Here is a 12,687-nt window from a genome sequence, read left to right on the forward strand (position 1 = left end):
CTGCCCGATTGGAACAGTCTGCGCCTGTTGTTCCTGCTGCGCGAGAGCAGCCTGTTCAGCAGCATCCTGCTGAGCTTGGATGGTCTGCTGCATTTGTTGCATCTGCTGCTGCATGAGTGCTATAGCCGCAGCGAGATCATCCTGATTGGCGTGATCACCCATAGTGGTGTCGGTTTGCCTTGGCTGTTGACGATTTGTTCTTTCTAACCTTGCTAGCTCCTGGTTGCTAAATGTAACTAACTCTCCTTGTGCGCTTCTCCGAGTATGTCTACTGGTCATGCACCTGAAAAATTAGCTGAAACAAAAAGGATAGGGCAAGTTAGAAGTCTTAGACTAAATAAATAACCGAAAAATAAAGGTAAAAAGATGATCCCCGGCAACGGCGCCAATTTGATATTACGTGTATACGCACACCAAATAACCTAATGTGCACACTACCACAATCGAATGGTATGTCGATGTAGCACTTTAGGATCGAATCCACAGAGACCAAATCTTACACTTTATCTTTATGGGATCAGAATCAAGCTAAAACAATATGGGGTTTTAAGGTTTGTGGTAACGTAAAAAGCAAGTAACAGATTGGTTTTAAGTTTCAGATTAATGAGAAACCAACCTAGGGTTTAACGGGCGCTTACAATCATGAGCCAAACAATTATTCAAGTTTGATTAATGGACTAGTCTAGAACTAGGAACACAGTACTAGATCAACCCACTGTCGTGGTGTTTCACCTTTCAACGATCAGCCTCAATACCTAAGCTCTCGCTTGGATCAAGGCGTGATGATGAACATTAAGATCAAGTCCAATCTGTTCACAAAACACCCTAATATCTACTTTCGCTGATTGGGGATGCTATGCTCATTCATAACAGATCTAGCAACCTATTACACGGTTAATGAATAGGTTAAACCTAGGATCTAACAATAACTGGCCAGTTTAATGCAAGCAATAAGAGCAGTTATGAATGAAGACAATCAATGGATACTTATCTATATTTAGCTCACGATCTAACACCCTAACACCCTAGGCTAGCTAGATCGACTACTCAGACATGGACAAAGAAATCACAGAGATCAATTCTGAATAAAACTTCATGTAAATAAAAGAGATAGAAAGAGGGTTCAGGATAATCTTCTCTATGGTGAGAGAGATGGAGCCTTCTCCCTTTACAATCCAAAAGCACAAAAGTCTCCAATGGTTTTCTTCTGTCTAGAATAGCGTAGAATGATAAAGAGAAACAGAAAATATGATATATCAAAGCCACAGGCGGCTGGGAGAGAAAATATGGATAATTAGGGCAAATCCCGTAATGATTGTAGTTTCCTTAAAAGTCTATGCCGCTGGAACACTCACTCGGAACAGTCACTCGGGTTGCTCTGCTATCCGGAACAGTCATCAAGACTGTTCCGCGTGAAAACCACCAAATTACATTGTTTTCTGCCTCTTTTGTTCCAGCTGGTCCATCTCCCATCCAATGCAACTCCAGACCTGTAATGACTCGAAAAGGACTAGAAAGACTCGATAAAGACTTGAAAACCAATTGAAAAGCATATATATAAGATGTATAAAACACCATATATCATATACGTACTTAATAAATAACATAGATTATAGATCGCGCTATCCTTTGATGCATGTCTCGTATATTTACATGAAGATGCTCTCCTTATTAGCCGCACAAACAGTCGCCAAACTCCACTTGTCTTTCACGTTCTCTATTACAACTTGCATCTTTGTTTATTTTTATTATTATTTTTTTTTATACTTTTTCCGTTTTAGATTACTTGTCGTTTTAGACTTCAACACATAGATTAATAAAATATTTAATTTTGTATATTTACTAAATAAAAATATCATTACTAATACATCTAACCACATTTCAACCAATTGAAAAATAGATTAAAATATAAAATCAATAAATTTTGTATTGAAATTATAAAACTACACTTATTTTGAAACAAAAATTTTACCCTACAACGACAAGTAATTTGAAACGGAGGGAATACTTAACTAATCGAGTTACTTAGACCAGAAAAAAAAACTGATTGAGTTACTAGTATTTAAATTAGTGCATACTTCAATGATTGGTCCGTAAGATATTATGAACTTCTGCTCGAAGATTTCATGTTAGAATTAGTAATTGATTACAATTTATTATGCACTTATGGGAATCAATCAATCAACTGATGACTAAATTTGATTCTATGTTCCTATGAAATCACACACAATACTTAAACAATCCATTGGCTGTCACTTTTGTGGAAGACGTAATCCAGCATGGTTTTAAGCGAATCTATGACATTAAACTAGAAAAATCAGCCATATGTAATTAATTTTCCGGCCGGCGATAACAGATTACTCTCTGCAGCAAACCGGCGATAAGTAATTGGAGAGTCGTTTACGAACTTGGCTGGCAACAAGACCGTGAAGTACTAGTGAATTACAAGATGAGTCCAATTCTGTTTTATTAGATTTTTGATTCTTTACTCTTCAAACAGTATTAGCATAGAAGCACTTGATGTACAAAGTATTTGATTGAATAAATTTCACATTCATTCAAAAAAAATCCCAAAATTTTGCATCTAAATATGTGTTTTTGAAATTAGCAAAATATAATGTATCTGTAAATCTCGGTTCTAACTTTGAGTCATTACATTGCTATCCCCATAGAAAATGATGTTACGGTGATATTATAATGCTCTCATATTTAATATAGGACAATTGTCAATAATAGCACCTTTTGAAGTTTATTTCACAAAAATAGCACTAGAAAGAGAAAGTCACAAAAATGACATTCATTAAAGGGTAAAATATCCCTAATACCCTTGGTTTAAAATTAAATAAACAAATAAAAATAAATATAAATAAATAAAACAAAAATAAAAAAAATAAATTTTTTTTTTTTTATAGTTTCAGATTATATTTTTCAGATTCAAAATTTTTATAATTTTTTTTGAATTTTTTTTTCGAAATTTTTTTTTATTTTTTTTTAAATTTTCTTTTTATAATTTAAAAATACTTTTTGAAACTGTTTTTAAAATTTTTATTTTTATTTTAGTATTTATTTTTTATAAAATTTTAAACCCTAATTCCAAAACCCCACCCCCTTAACTCTAAACCCTAAGGTTTGGATTAATTAACCCAATGGGTATAAATGTATATTTACCTCTTTAATGAAACCTATTTTTGTGACTTTGAGCTTTGAGTACTACTTTAGGAACAAAAACTTGGTTTAGTGCTATCTTAGTCTTTTTCTCTTTTAAAATGACTGATTTGATTTACTATATGTCGTCAAACGGCATTTGATTATTTCGAGTGATTGAGTGATCCGAAGTAAAATAAAAGAGAAAAATATATACTACACCTTCATTATATATTTATATCCGTCTAGGTTTGGAGTATTACATTAGACATGTGCCAGAAGAAGAACTAATCACGTCAGTCAAACAATCATTCTATTTTAACATTTGAGGAGAACTTATGAAAAAAAAAAATCTTAATGAAATTATTCATACTAGATCTCATTTTTCTCATATATATTCGTACTGTATTTTTGTAAAACCTAGGTTAATATTATAACTTTCCTGTTTCTGGCTAAATGGAATTATGAATTCCTAACTAATTTCATACTTCTCTCCATTGGAGCCGACGTCTCTCTCAAGCAAGATTCGAAAAGGATACTTTCGAACGCATCCTTCTTAATTTGAAAGGCACAAAAGATCGCCACAAGACTACCTACGTCTATTTTGTTATTATAACTTAATGTTTGTAGGAACATATAAATCGGCGCATTACCATTTTGTTTTGAGTTGGTCATGTATTGAGATTCAATCCACAGTTTGATTTCCGAATCTTAAGCTGGTGGGTTCGATCACATGCAAATTACATTTGCCAATTTGCCAATTAGTATTACGTAAATGCAAATATATGTAAGGGCACGTGTATATAACTGTGTATATGTCCGTATAATAGGTGCTTTTGTAAGTTTACTTGTTTCCGTGATCTTCTACCTAAATTAATTAATGTTAAGTCATTCAATTGCTATGCCGGTTAATGCCCTCTAGTCACCTGTTCTTAGTCCAAACAAACAAACACAAAATCTTCGCACAAAATCTTAATCTCGTGGTGTAGGCAGAATTGCGACCAAACAATTTCTTTAATTATTTATCTTTGTTTCAATGCATAATTAATATTTCACATTAAAATACTGTATTACAAATAACTAATATTGAGATCAAAATTTACTTTGAATTACTAGTTTATTTTGATATTTTATGGAATACACTGTTGTGATTTATATTTGTAATTTTTTAAAAGAATTGATCTGACTACTTATGTAATCAAAGTGGAGTTATCTTTTCGGTCACACATCTATTTAGGACTCCAAAATTAAGGATGAGTAGACTGGAGTAGTGAAATGATGGGTGACCTATCGAAAAGTGATTCGCGATACCGTACGAGTGAAGATAAAACATGAAAAAAGATTATGTGATGATTGCAGAGTCATTAAACAACAGATTTGAATGTAAAAATTAACACACCATTTGTCGCATGGAGTGGGGTCCATAGGTCGAGTGAACAAACGTGGGAGCCCCATGGCGTTACATTTATGTTTATGAATTTTGATAAATTTAGTTAGTTTTTAACATTAGTTTGGATGTGTATTTTATGCAGTTTGAGTCCTTAATAATAATATCATATTTGTGATGTGAATAATCTATTTAAACTAGTTTTGAATTAATAATCTTGGTAACTCATAAATACAAATATAATAACAATCTATGTATATAGTGACCAGTTTTTTATAGTCCATGATTAAAACTTTTGACTAATCTACACTTAGTTGTGTTGTAGAAATAGTGGGCAATAACAAGAGCAAGTTTTTAGTAGAAAAAAATAAACATCTACTCCCTCTGTTCTTAAAAATAAATATGTTTTAAAATAAAACTGTGTTTCAAAAAAATATGTTTTACATTTTCTATATAATTTTTAGTAGTTAATAATGGTAAATTGTAAACTAAAAATAATAATTGTAATTAATCAAATACTATTAATTTAAATATATGAAAATAGCTAAATACATAAAATAATTCATTTATAATTAACTTTAATATGTTTTCTTAATAGGAGTAAAGCACAAAAATGTATCATTTAGGAAAGGAGGAAGTGCTAATTAGGAACCAGCTCTCAAAATAAATTGTAACCAACCAACATAATTAAAATGGAACAAACAACACTCCAAATATTAATTTGAAAAACTCGTGCTAATTTTAATCTTTGACTAATTGTCGACCCAAAAAAAACACCAATGTAAGTTTTTTATTCACTTAATTCTTTGAGTATTTAGCATTCTCATTTTCTAATTCTTTAATTGCGATATGTGGGGTCACGTAAGATCCTCCAAGAACTTATATTCATGATGAACATATATTGGTCATAAAATGGAATCATAATCTTATGTTATGATTGTGTATATATGTACCTGTGTCACGTAGTTCGACTTTTAACCACTCTTAGATCTCCCAAATATCATTCTCGATCTTTTTGCTTCACATATATATGATACATCATTATATATTATTTTCTAGCAAAGACACACATTAAATTAAACACACAAATTTCACGCCCTTACTAGTATATTTCTCTTCTTATTTTTAGCTTCAACAATTTTATCATATCTTCTATTTACCCCCCCCCAAAAGACGTTTAAAACATTTAAATGCTAAATATATAAATAACCTAGTAGAGTGATATTATGAAGAAAACAAATCACAGCCCTACGTTAAAACATATAAAACGCAAAACTATAAAATGGAGAGCATGAAATGCTTAGATACACTATATTTTTTTAGATAAACTATTTCAATACCGGAGATTAAGAAAGTAAAAATATAATATTGACAATTACCAGAGGCAGACTCATGTGTAAATTTTAATTGTGTATCTATACTTGTTGCATGTGTTGTTAGGTCCTTAAGTACGAGAATCAAAAACTGAGTTAGTTAAACAAATATTTTGATTAGCCGTCCGTACCGCCATGAATTGAGAGCATTATTATCACCCATTAGGGAGCATACTTTGACCACTTGGTGAAAATTTTAAATATGTATGTTTATCCGACTACATATGCGGCCCAGGATTATATTAAAACTAACATGCATAAATTCATTATTGTCAACTTCATAGTTTTACCTTAATAAAGTCTGTTATCAGAAAGACTACACAAGTTTAGGGCCCACAAGTTTATTCTTTTCCTATGTAAAGATAAGATCATTATTTTCATGAAAATTCAAGAAATTGTGATAGTCTTAATGTACTGTTCACCAACAAAACTAGTTACATGATTATGCTCTACAAACAAAATCTAGCTACATGCATCACTCTCCAACCAATATGTTTAAATACCACCTGCCCCGGTCTTATTAGCCAGAGAGATCTAATTGCGGTTATTGACTAGATAATTACATACACATTATTTAATATTTTTTGTTTTATTTTAATAATCATTTTATATTTTCCGACACAAATTATGAGAATATTTAATTTTGTATATTTTCTAAATAAATCATCATTACCTATACCTTTAACCTTATTTCAACTAATAAAAAATAAATTGAAAAATAAAAAGAGTAATATATTACATAAAGTTAATAAACTTTGCATTAAAATTATAAAAGATATTTATTTTGTAACAAAAAATTTACTCTAAATAATAATCAATATGAAACGGAGGGAATAACATTAGTTATAAATAATCTTTAAAAAGAGCGAAAGATAAATTAATTATAAAAAAAGAAAGAGAACGGCCAGAAATTCGTGAATAAAAATAAATAGATCATTTTAGTTTATTTTATATAAGTTTTTCTTCTAGTTTTAGATTTGAAATATTTTTTTTAATTTATCTATTCAAGACTTACAATATGAACATTTAAAAGACAGATGATCGAACATGTTAGCTCAAAAAATTCCAATAATACTGGAAAAGGGGTTCTATTTCAATTTTCAAATAGTTTTTAATGCAATAAATTCAAATATCTGTATATTAACAAATTAAGGAAAACCTATAACAATCCATCCAAATTCTTTTGTAAAAGTACTCTAATGTTACACTCACTGACGATTTTCAAGGTAGCCAGCAGACGACCGATCTAAACTTTATAAAGTCTTTGACTTAATATAAAGTCTGATCAAAATAGTAGATATTAATGAAATGTATATTGATAGCCACCCACCCACTCCTCTCACATAATCGGAATTTCAACCACCGTATTTGGGTTATAGATCGCATAACGTTTTGGTAGAAAAATAAAATACATATGATGAGAATTATGAAAATGAAGAAAAGGTGTATTGACAAGAGGAGGAAGAAGACACAAGCTAACAGTTGTCCGAAACCTATAGCAAAAGGTGATATTTGATTTTGCTTACAACATCGAATCAGAACATATAATTTAGTTGTTTTCCCATTTATTTCATCTATGGAGTTTAATATACTAATCCCCAATCAATTTTACTAGGTACTAATATTTAGCTCTCTGGTAGTATTATATTTTAAACACACAATGTAAAACATATACGTATATGACTGTATGGTCTTCAAACTTATATTTTAAAAGTAATACAGAATATCTGAAAGGAATTAGCTACGGTCCTTTTTGGTTTAAATCGCAGCAGACGACGAATCCAAATATTTTGAAACGTTTCAAAACTATCCACATTCAAACACATTTAATTAATTAATTTATAGGAAACTATACTAATTTTACCGGACTAGATTCTAAACAACATTAAGGTTTAAATTTTGATAATTAACGTTTTATAGAAGTGCAGGGCATATCCTATAGATGAACCACCACGAACTTTCAAAATAAAAACAAAACAAAAATAGCAAACACTCTTATCTATTCATCCAATTGCAAGTCAATGACAACTTATTTTTCCACAATCGAATCTTCCTTCTTCTTTACACAAACTTCTTCTCTGTAAGAAAACTATATTAAAAGAGAAAAAGAAATGAGGAAAATCAAATTTGTCAAAGACTTTCCTCTCCGTCACGTCTGCTATATATACTTCTCCCTCATTCACACAAATGTTATAACTTCAACACACTTCTCTCTCTCTCTCTAGTTTGCTATCTATTTTCTCTCTCTCTCTCCGATTGTGCTCAGAGCTGTCACATATCACGTGTTCAAAGCTCTTAAGAAAAAAATGGGTCTTCCGCTAATGATGGAGAGATCAACAAACAACAACAACGTCGTTGAGCTTTCTCGAGTGGCGGTTTCCGACACACATGGTGAAGATTCACCTTACTTCGCCGGCTGGAAAGCTTACGACGAAAATCCTTACGAAGAATCACATAACCCTTCCGGTGTCATTCAAATGGGTCTTGCCGAGAATCAGGTAATTATATTATATACTTTTATCAACTTTTCTTTCAAAAAAGTTAATTACATATCGGATAATGTATTAATCGTCTTTCTTTCGATCATTTTCTATAGGTCTCGTTCGATCTTCTAGAAAGGTACTTAGAGAAGAAAAATCCAGAAGGTTCCATGTGGGGATCAAAAGGAGCACCTGGGTTCAGAGAAAACGCACTGTTTCAAGACTACCACGGTCTCAAATCTTTCAGACAAGCCATGGCTAGCTTCATGCAACAGATTCGTGGAGGCAAAGCTAGATTCGACCCTGACCGTATCGTCCTCACTGCTGGAGCCACAGCCGCTAATGAACTCTTAACGTTCATCCTCGCTGATCCCAACGACGCTCTTCTCGTCCCTACGCCATATTATCCAGGGTACGTCACATTTTATATTATTTAAATAGAATAATTAGTCACTCGTATAGAGATTTTCTATAATATTCAAAAAATAGCTGCAACTAACTGACACAAACTTAAAATAAAATATTATCTACTATATCTTGTATTTACCGGAACGTTTATTTATTTAAATACAGATTCGATAGAGATTTGAGATGGAGAACCGGAGTGAGAATTGTACCGATTCATTGCGACAGCTCGAACCATTTTCAGATAACCCCAGAGGCGCTCGAGCAGGCTTACCAAACGGCTCGTGACGCGAACATTAGAGTCCGAGGAGTGCTCATAACCAACCCATCGAACCCATTAGGCGCGACGGTCCAAAAGAAGGTTCTAGAAGATCTCCTTGACTTCTGCGTGCGCAAGAACATTCACTTGGTCTCAGACGAGATCTACTCCGGTTCGGTCTTCCACGCGTCAGAATTCACCAGCGTAGCCGAGATCGTAGAGAACATTGATGACGTGTCAGTCAAGGAACGTGTCCACATCGTTTACAGCCTCTCCAAAGATCTAGGTCTTCCCGGTTTCCGAGTTGGGACCATTTACTCGTACAACGATAATGTTGTGAGGACAGCGAGAAGGATGTCGAGTTTCACGCTTGTCTCGTCTCAGACACAGCAATTGTTGGCTTCCATGTTGTCGGATGAAGAGTTTACGGAGAAGTACATAAGGATAAACCGTGAAAGGCTTAGGAGACGGTACGAGACAATTGTGGAAGGGCTTAAGAAGGCAGGGATCGAGTGTTTGAAGGGTAACGCAGGGTTGTTCTGTTGGATGAATTTGGGTTTCTTGCTCGACACGAAAACGAAAGAGGGAGAGCTTGCGCTTTGGGATGTGATCTTGAAGGAACTGAAGCTGAATATATCGCCTGGATCTTCGTGCCATTGCTCGGAGTATGGATGGTTTAGGGTTTGTTTTGCTAATATGAGTGAGAAGACTTTGGATATTGCGTTGAAGAGAATACATGAGTTCATGGACCGACAAAGTGGGTTTTGAAATGTTAAAATTCAAAAAGTAAATTAAATCTGAATATATTTTTTTTTTGGTGGTTAAAACTTGGGGGAGGGGGGGGGGGGGGGGGGGGGTGGATTTATTTTTGGGAAAGAGAAGATAATTAGTTGAAACCCATTGATGAAAGGGGGTTTCGATTTGTTTCTCTTTTCAAGATATATCATTGTTTGTTTTCTTGCTTTGAACAAAGCGAGTTAATTTCATGTTCATTAAGGTTCATTTGTATTGTTTACTGTTGTATGCGAAGATGGAAATCCATTCACTTCTTTATCATGTAAGATATTACAAAATATATCTATCTCAACTCTAAATCTAAGATAATGATGTACCCATGACCGGTTCTGAGCCAAACCTAGCAAGATTTATACGTAAACATTCTCTACACTACCAAAAAATAAATAACATTGTAATTGAAAACATATATATGTTCAAAAAATATCAAATTAATCAACATAAAAATTAATGAAAGAGGACAATTATAAATATGCTATAAAAATATCAAATTTATGAAAATATTATATTTTACAAATATTTATCAATTTTTAAATGAAATTTCAAATCTAGTAGTTTATTAAAATAGAGTTTGGAGTTTTAAAGAAGTATTAATTAGTTATGATTAGTGGAATTTATTAAAATAGAGTTCGGAGTGTCAAAGAAGTATTAATAAATTATGATTAGTGGACATTGCATGCATAATCCTTGTCTCTTGTATCTTTAAGCTTCAGGCATTTCTACTCTGATACGCTTTCTTTCTCCTTCTTTGTCAACTCTAATACAATTTCTTACAGAACTTTCTGTGTTTAAAACTACCTTTCTGCCACCCACATTGTGTTATGATCATACATTTAGAAAAATCATCTTATTATTTATTCAGAATCAAAATGTAAAATTGCAAACTCCCATACTCACACGTGTGATGGGGGTCGTTTGGATTTTCCAACAATGCTACTTTTTGGGGTCAAAGGTCAATTGAACAGGGAGAATCTTGGCCGTCAGATCAGTCTCCACCTCACACGAGGACCACGCTGACAGACTGGCGCCTAAAAATCATTGGCCACGTCCCACGTGTGAACTAATCACCAACGTCGTGATTAATTTACAAACGTTGGTCTCATCTTCGTGATCGTGTCGTGTTACAAGCTGCACTGTAATTATATTCATGGACTTATCTCCACAATCTACAACAACCCGCAACCTATAAATGATAAATCATTAATGTATAAAGGAAAACAACTACACGCGTACTTGTACTATCTATATTCACAAGGAACCAAATGCGTGGTTACTGGTTAGGTTAGAACTGTGTTTGTATCAGTTTTAATTACCAGATTTGAATTAGAAATTCTATTTATATAAAGTTGCTAGTTGGATGATTAATATCATCCATTTTTAATGATAACATACGTTTTATAGTTTCACTAGATCATTATCCGCGCTTTGCAAGCGCGGATTATATTAACTAATTTAACAAATATTTTATTAATTTGTAAGAGTTATTTTAGTTTAAAATATTTTTGTATTTAAATCAATGCTTTTAAATTTGACGTGAACCCGCGGTCAAATAAGTTAATTCGGTGTCCGATAATTCAATTTAGATTTTTAAAAATAACCATGTTAGTTTTTTTTATAATTTGTGATCCTTTAATCCAAATTTTAAATTTCATTTTTTTGTATTTTTTTTAAATTATGGCGTTTCCACAATAATTTACAACTATTAATTTCTTGATCATATCACGCCATTTTATATAGCTTAATTATTTTATTATAATTTTTTTGTGTAATTTATCTTGTTAATAATTTATATTATCTATTCTAATAACATGTCCTATTGATATAGGTGTGATCCAACTATTTTAATATAATTATTAAAACCTTTTATTAATCATTTAAGATAAATATTATACAAAGAAAAACATATATATGACTAAAAACATACAAATATATAAATTAAATTTCTACAAAAATGTAAAACAAAAAAGGACAATTCTCATAAATTATTTTTAAGTTTTGGTCACAAAAATAGAGCACAAGAAGTAAAATGACCAAAATGTTTCAATTAATAGGTAAAAAGACTCTAATACCTTATATATATAAAATAATTAAAAAACAAATTAAAAAAAAACAAAAAAATTAAAAAATTAATTTTTTTTATAGTTTTAGATTATATGTTTTCAAATTCGAACTTTTTATAATTTTTTTTTTGAATTTTTTTTCCGATTATAATCCCAAATCTTCACCCCTTAAATCTAGACCCTAAGGCTTCGATTAGTTAACCCTAGGGGTATAAATATATATTTACCTCTTTAATAAAATATTTTGGTCATTTTGATTCTTAGAGTTTATATTTGTGACCAAAACTTTTTTAGTGCTATCTTTGGGTATTTCCCAACAAATAATGTACCCGCCCTTTTAAAGGCGGGTCAGTATCTACTAATCATTTTAAAATTGTTGTTAAGAATTAGTGTTAAGCATTTTTCTTTAGATAACATATGTTTTGAACATCTTTCATAATTATTTTGTTATTATAATTATTTTACAATGTATAACATTTATATTTTTATGTAATGGTTATTATTGAATTACTATCTTACTTAAGTAAATGATTTAACCATTATTTAGTATATATAAATAAAATAATATGTTAATTTAATTGATTTATCATTGATTAAAATGTTTTTGTAGTATTTAAACCTGTAAAAATAAGTTCTATTTATTTTTGTTGTTTTATAAATTATTTGATTTTTTTTAATTATTTAATTTATCTAAATAATTTGTTATAAAAAGATGAGTTATAATCTTTTATATTATTTGGACAACAGATTAATTATAGTGTTGTTTGGAAAATGGATAGTACTA

General features: G+C 31.3%; 1 protein-coding gene across 1 annotated transcript; it reads left to right on the forward strand.

Annotated features, from left to right (window-relative positions):
- Positions 1-3,119: 3,119 nt before the first annotated feature.
- Positions 3,120-12,563, forward strand: LOC103865940 (1-aminocyclopropane-1-carboxylate synthase 7). The gene is made up of 3 exons (XM_009143809.3): positions 3,120-8,402; positions 8,501-8,796; positions 8,958-12,563. The coding sequence occupies exons 1-3, from the start codon at positions 8,211-8,213 to the stop codon at positions 9,814-9,816; spliced, it is 1,347 nt and encodes a 448-aa protein (XP_009142057.1). The 5' UTR covers positions 3,120-8,210; the 3' UTR covers positions 9,817-12,563.
- Positions 12,564-12,687: the final 124 nt, after the last annotated feature.

The sequence above is a fragment of the Brassica rapa genome, chromosome A01 (genome assembly GCF_000309985.2).
Source record: "Brassica rapa cultivar Chiifu-401-42 chromosome A01, CAAS_Brap_v3.01, whole genome shotgun sequence".
Taxonomy (NCBI): Eukaryota; Viridiplantae; Streptophyta; class Magnoliopsida; order Brassicales; family Brassicaceae; genus Brassica; species Brassica rapa.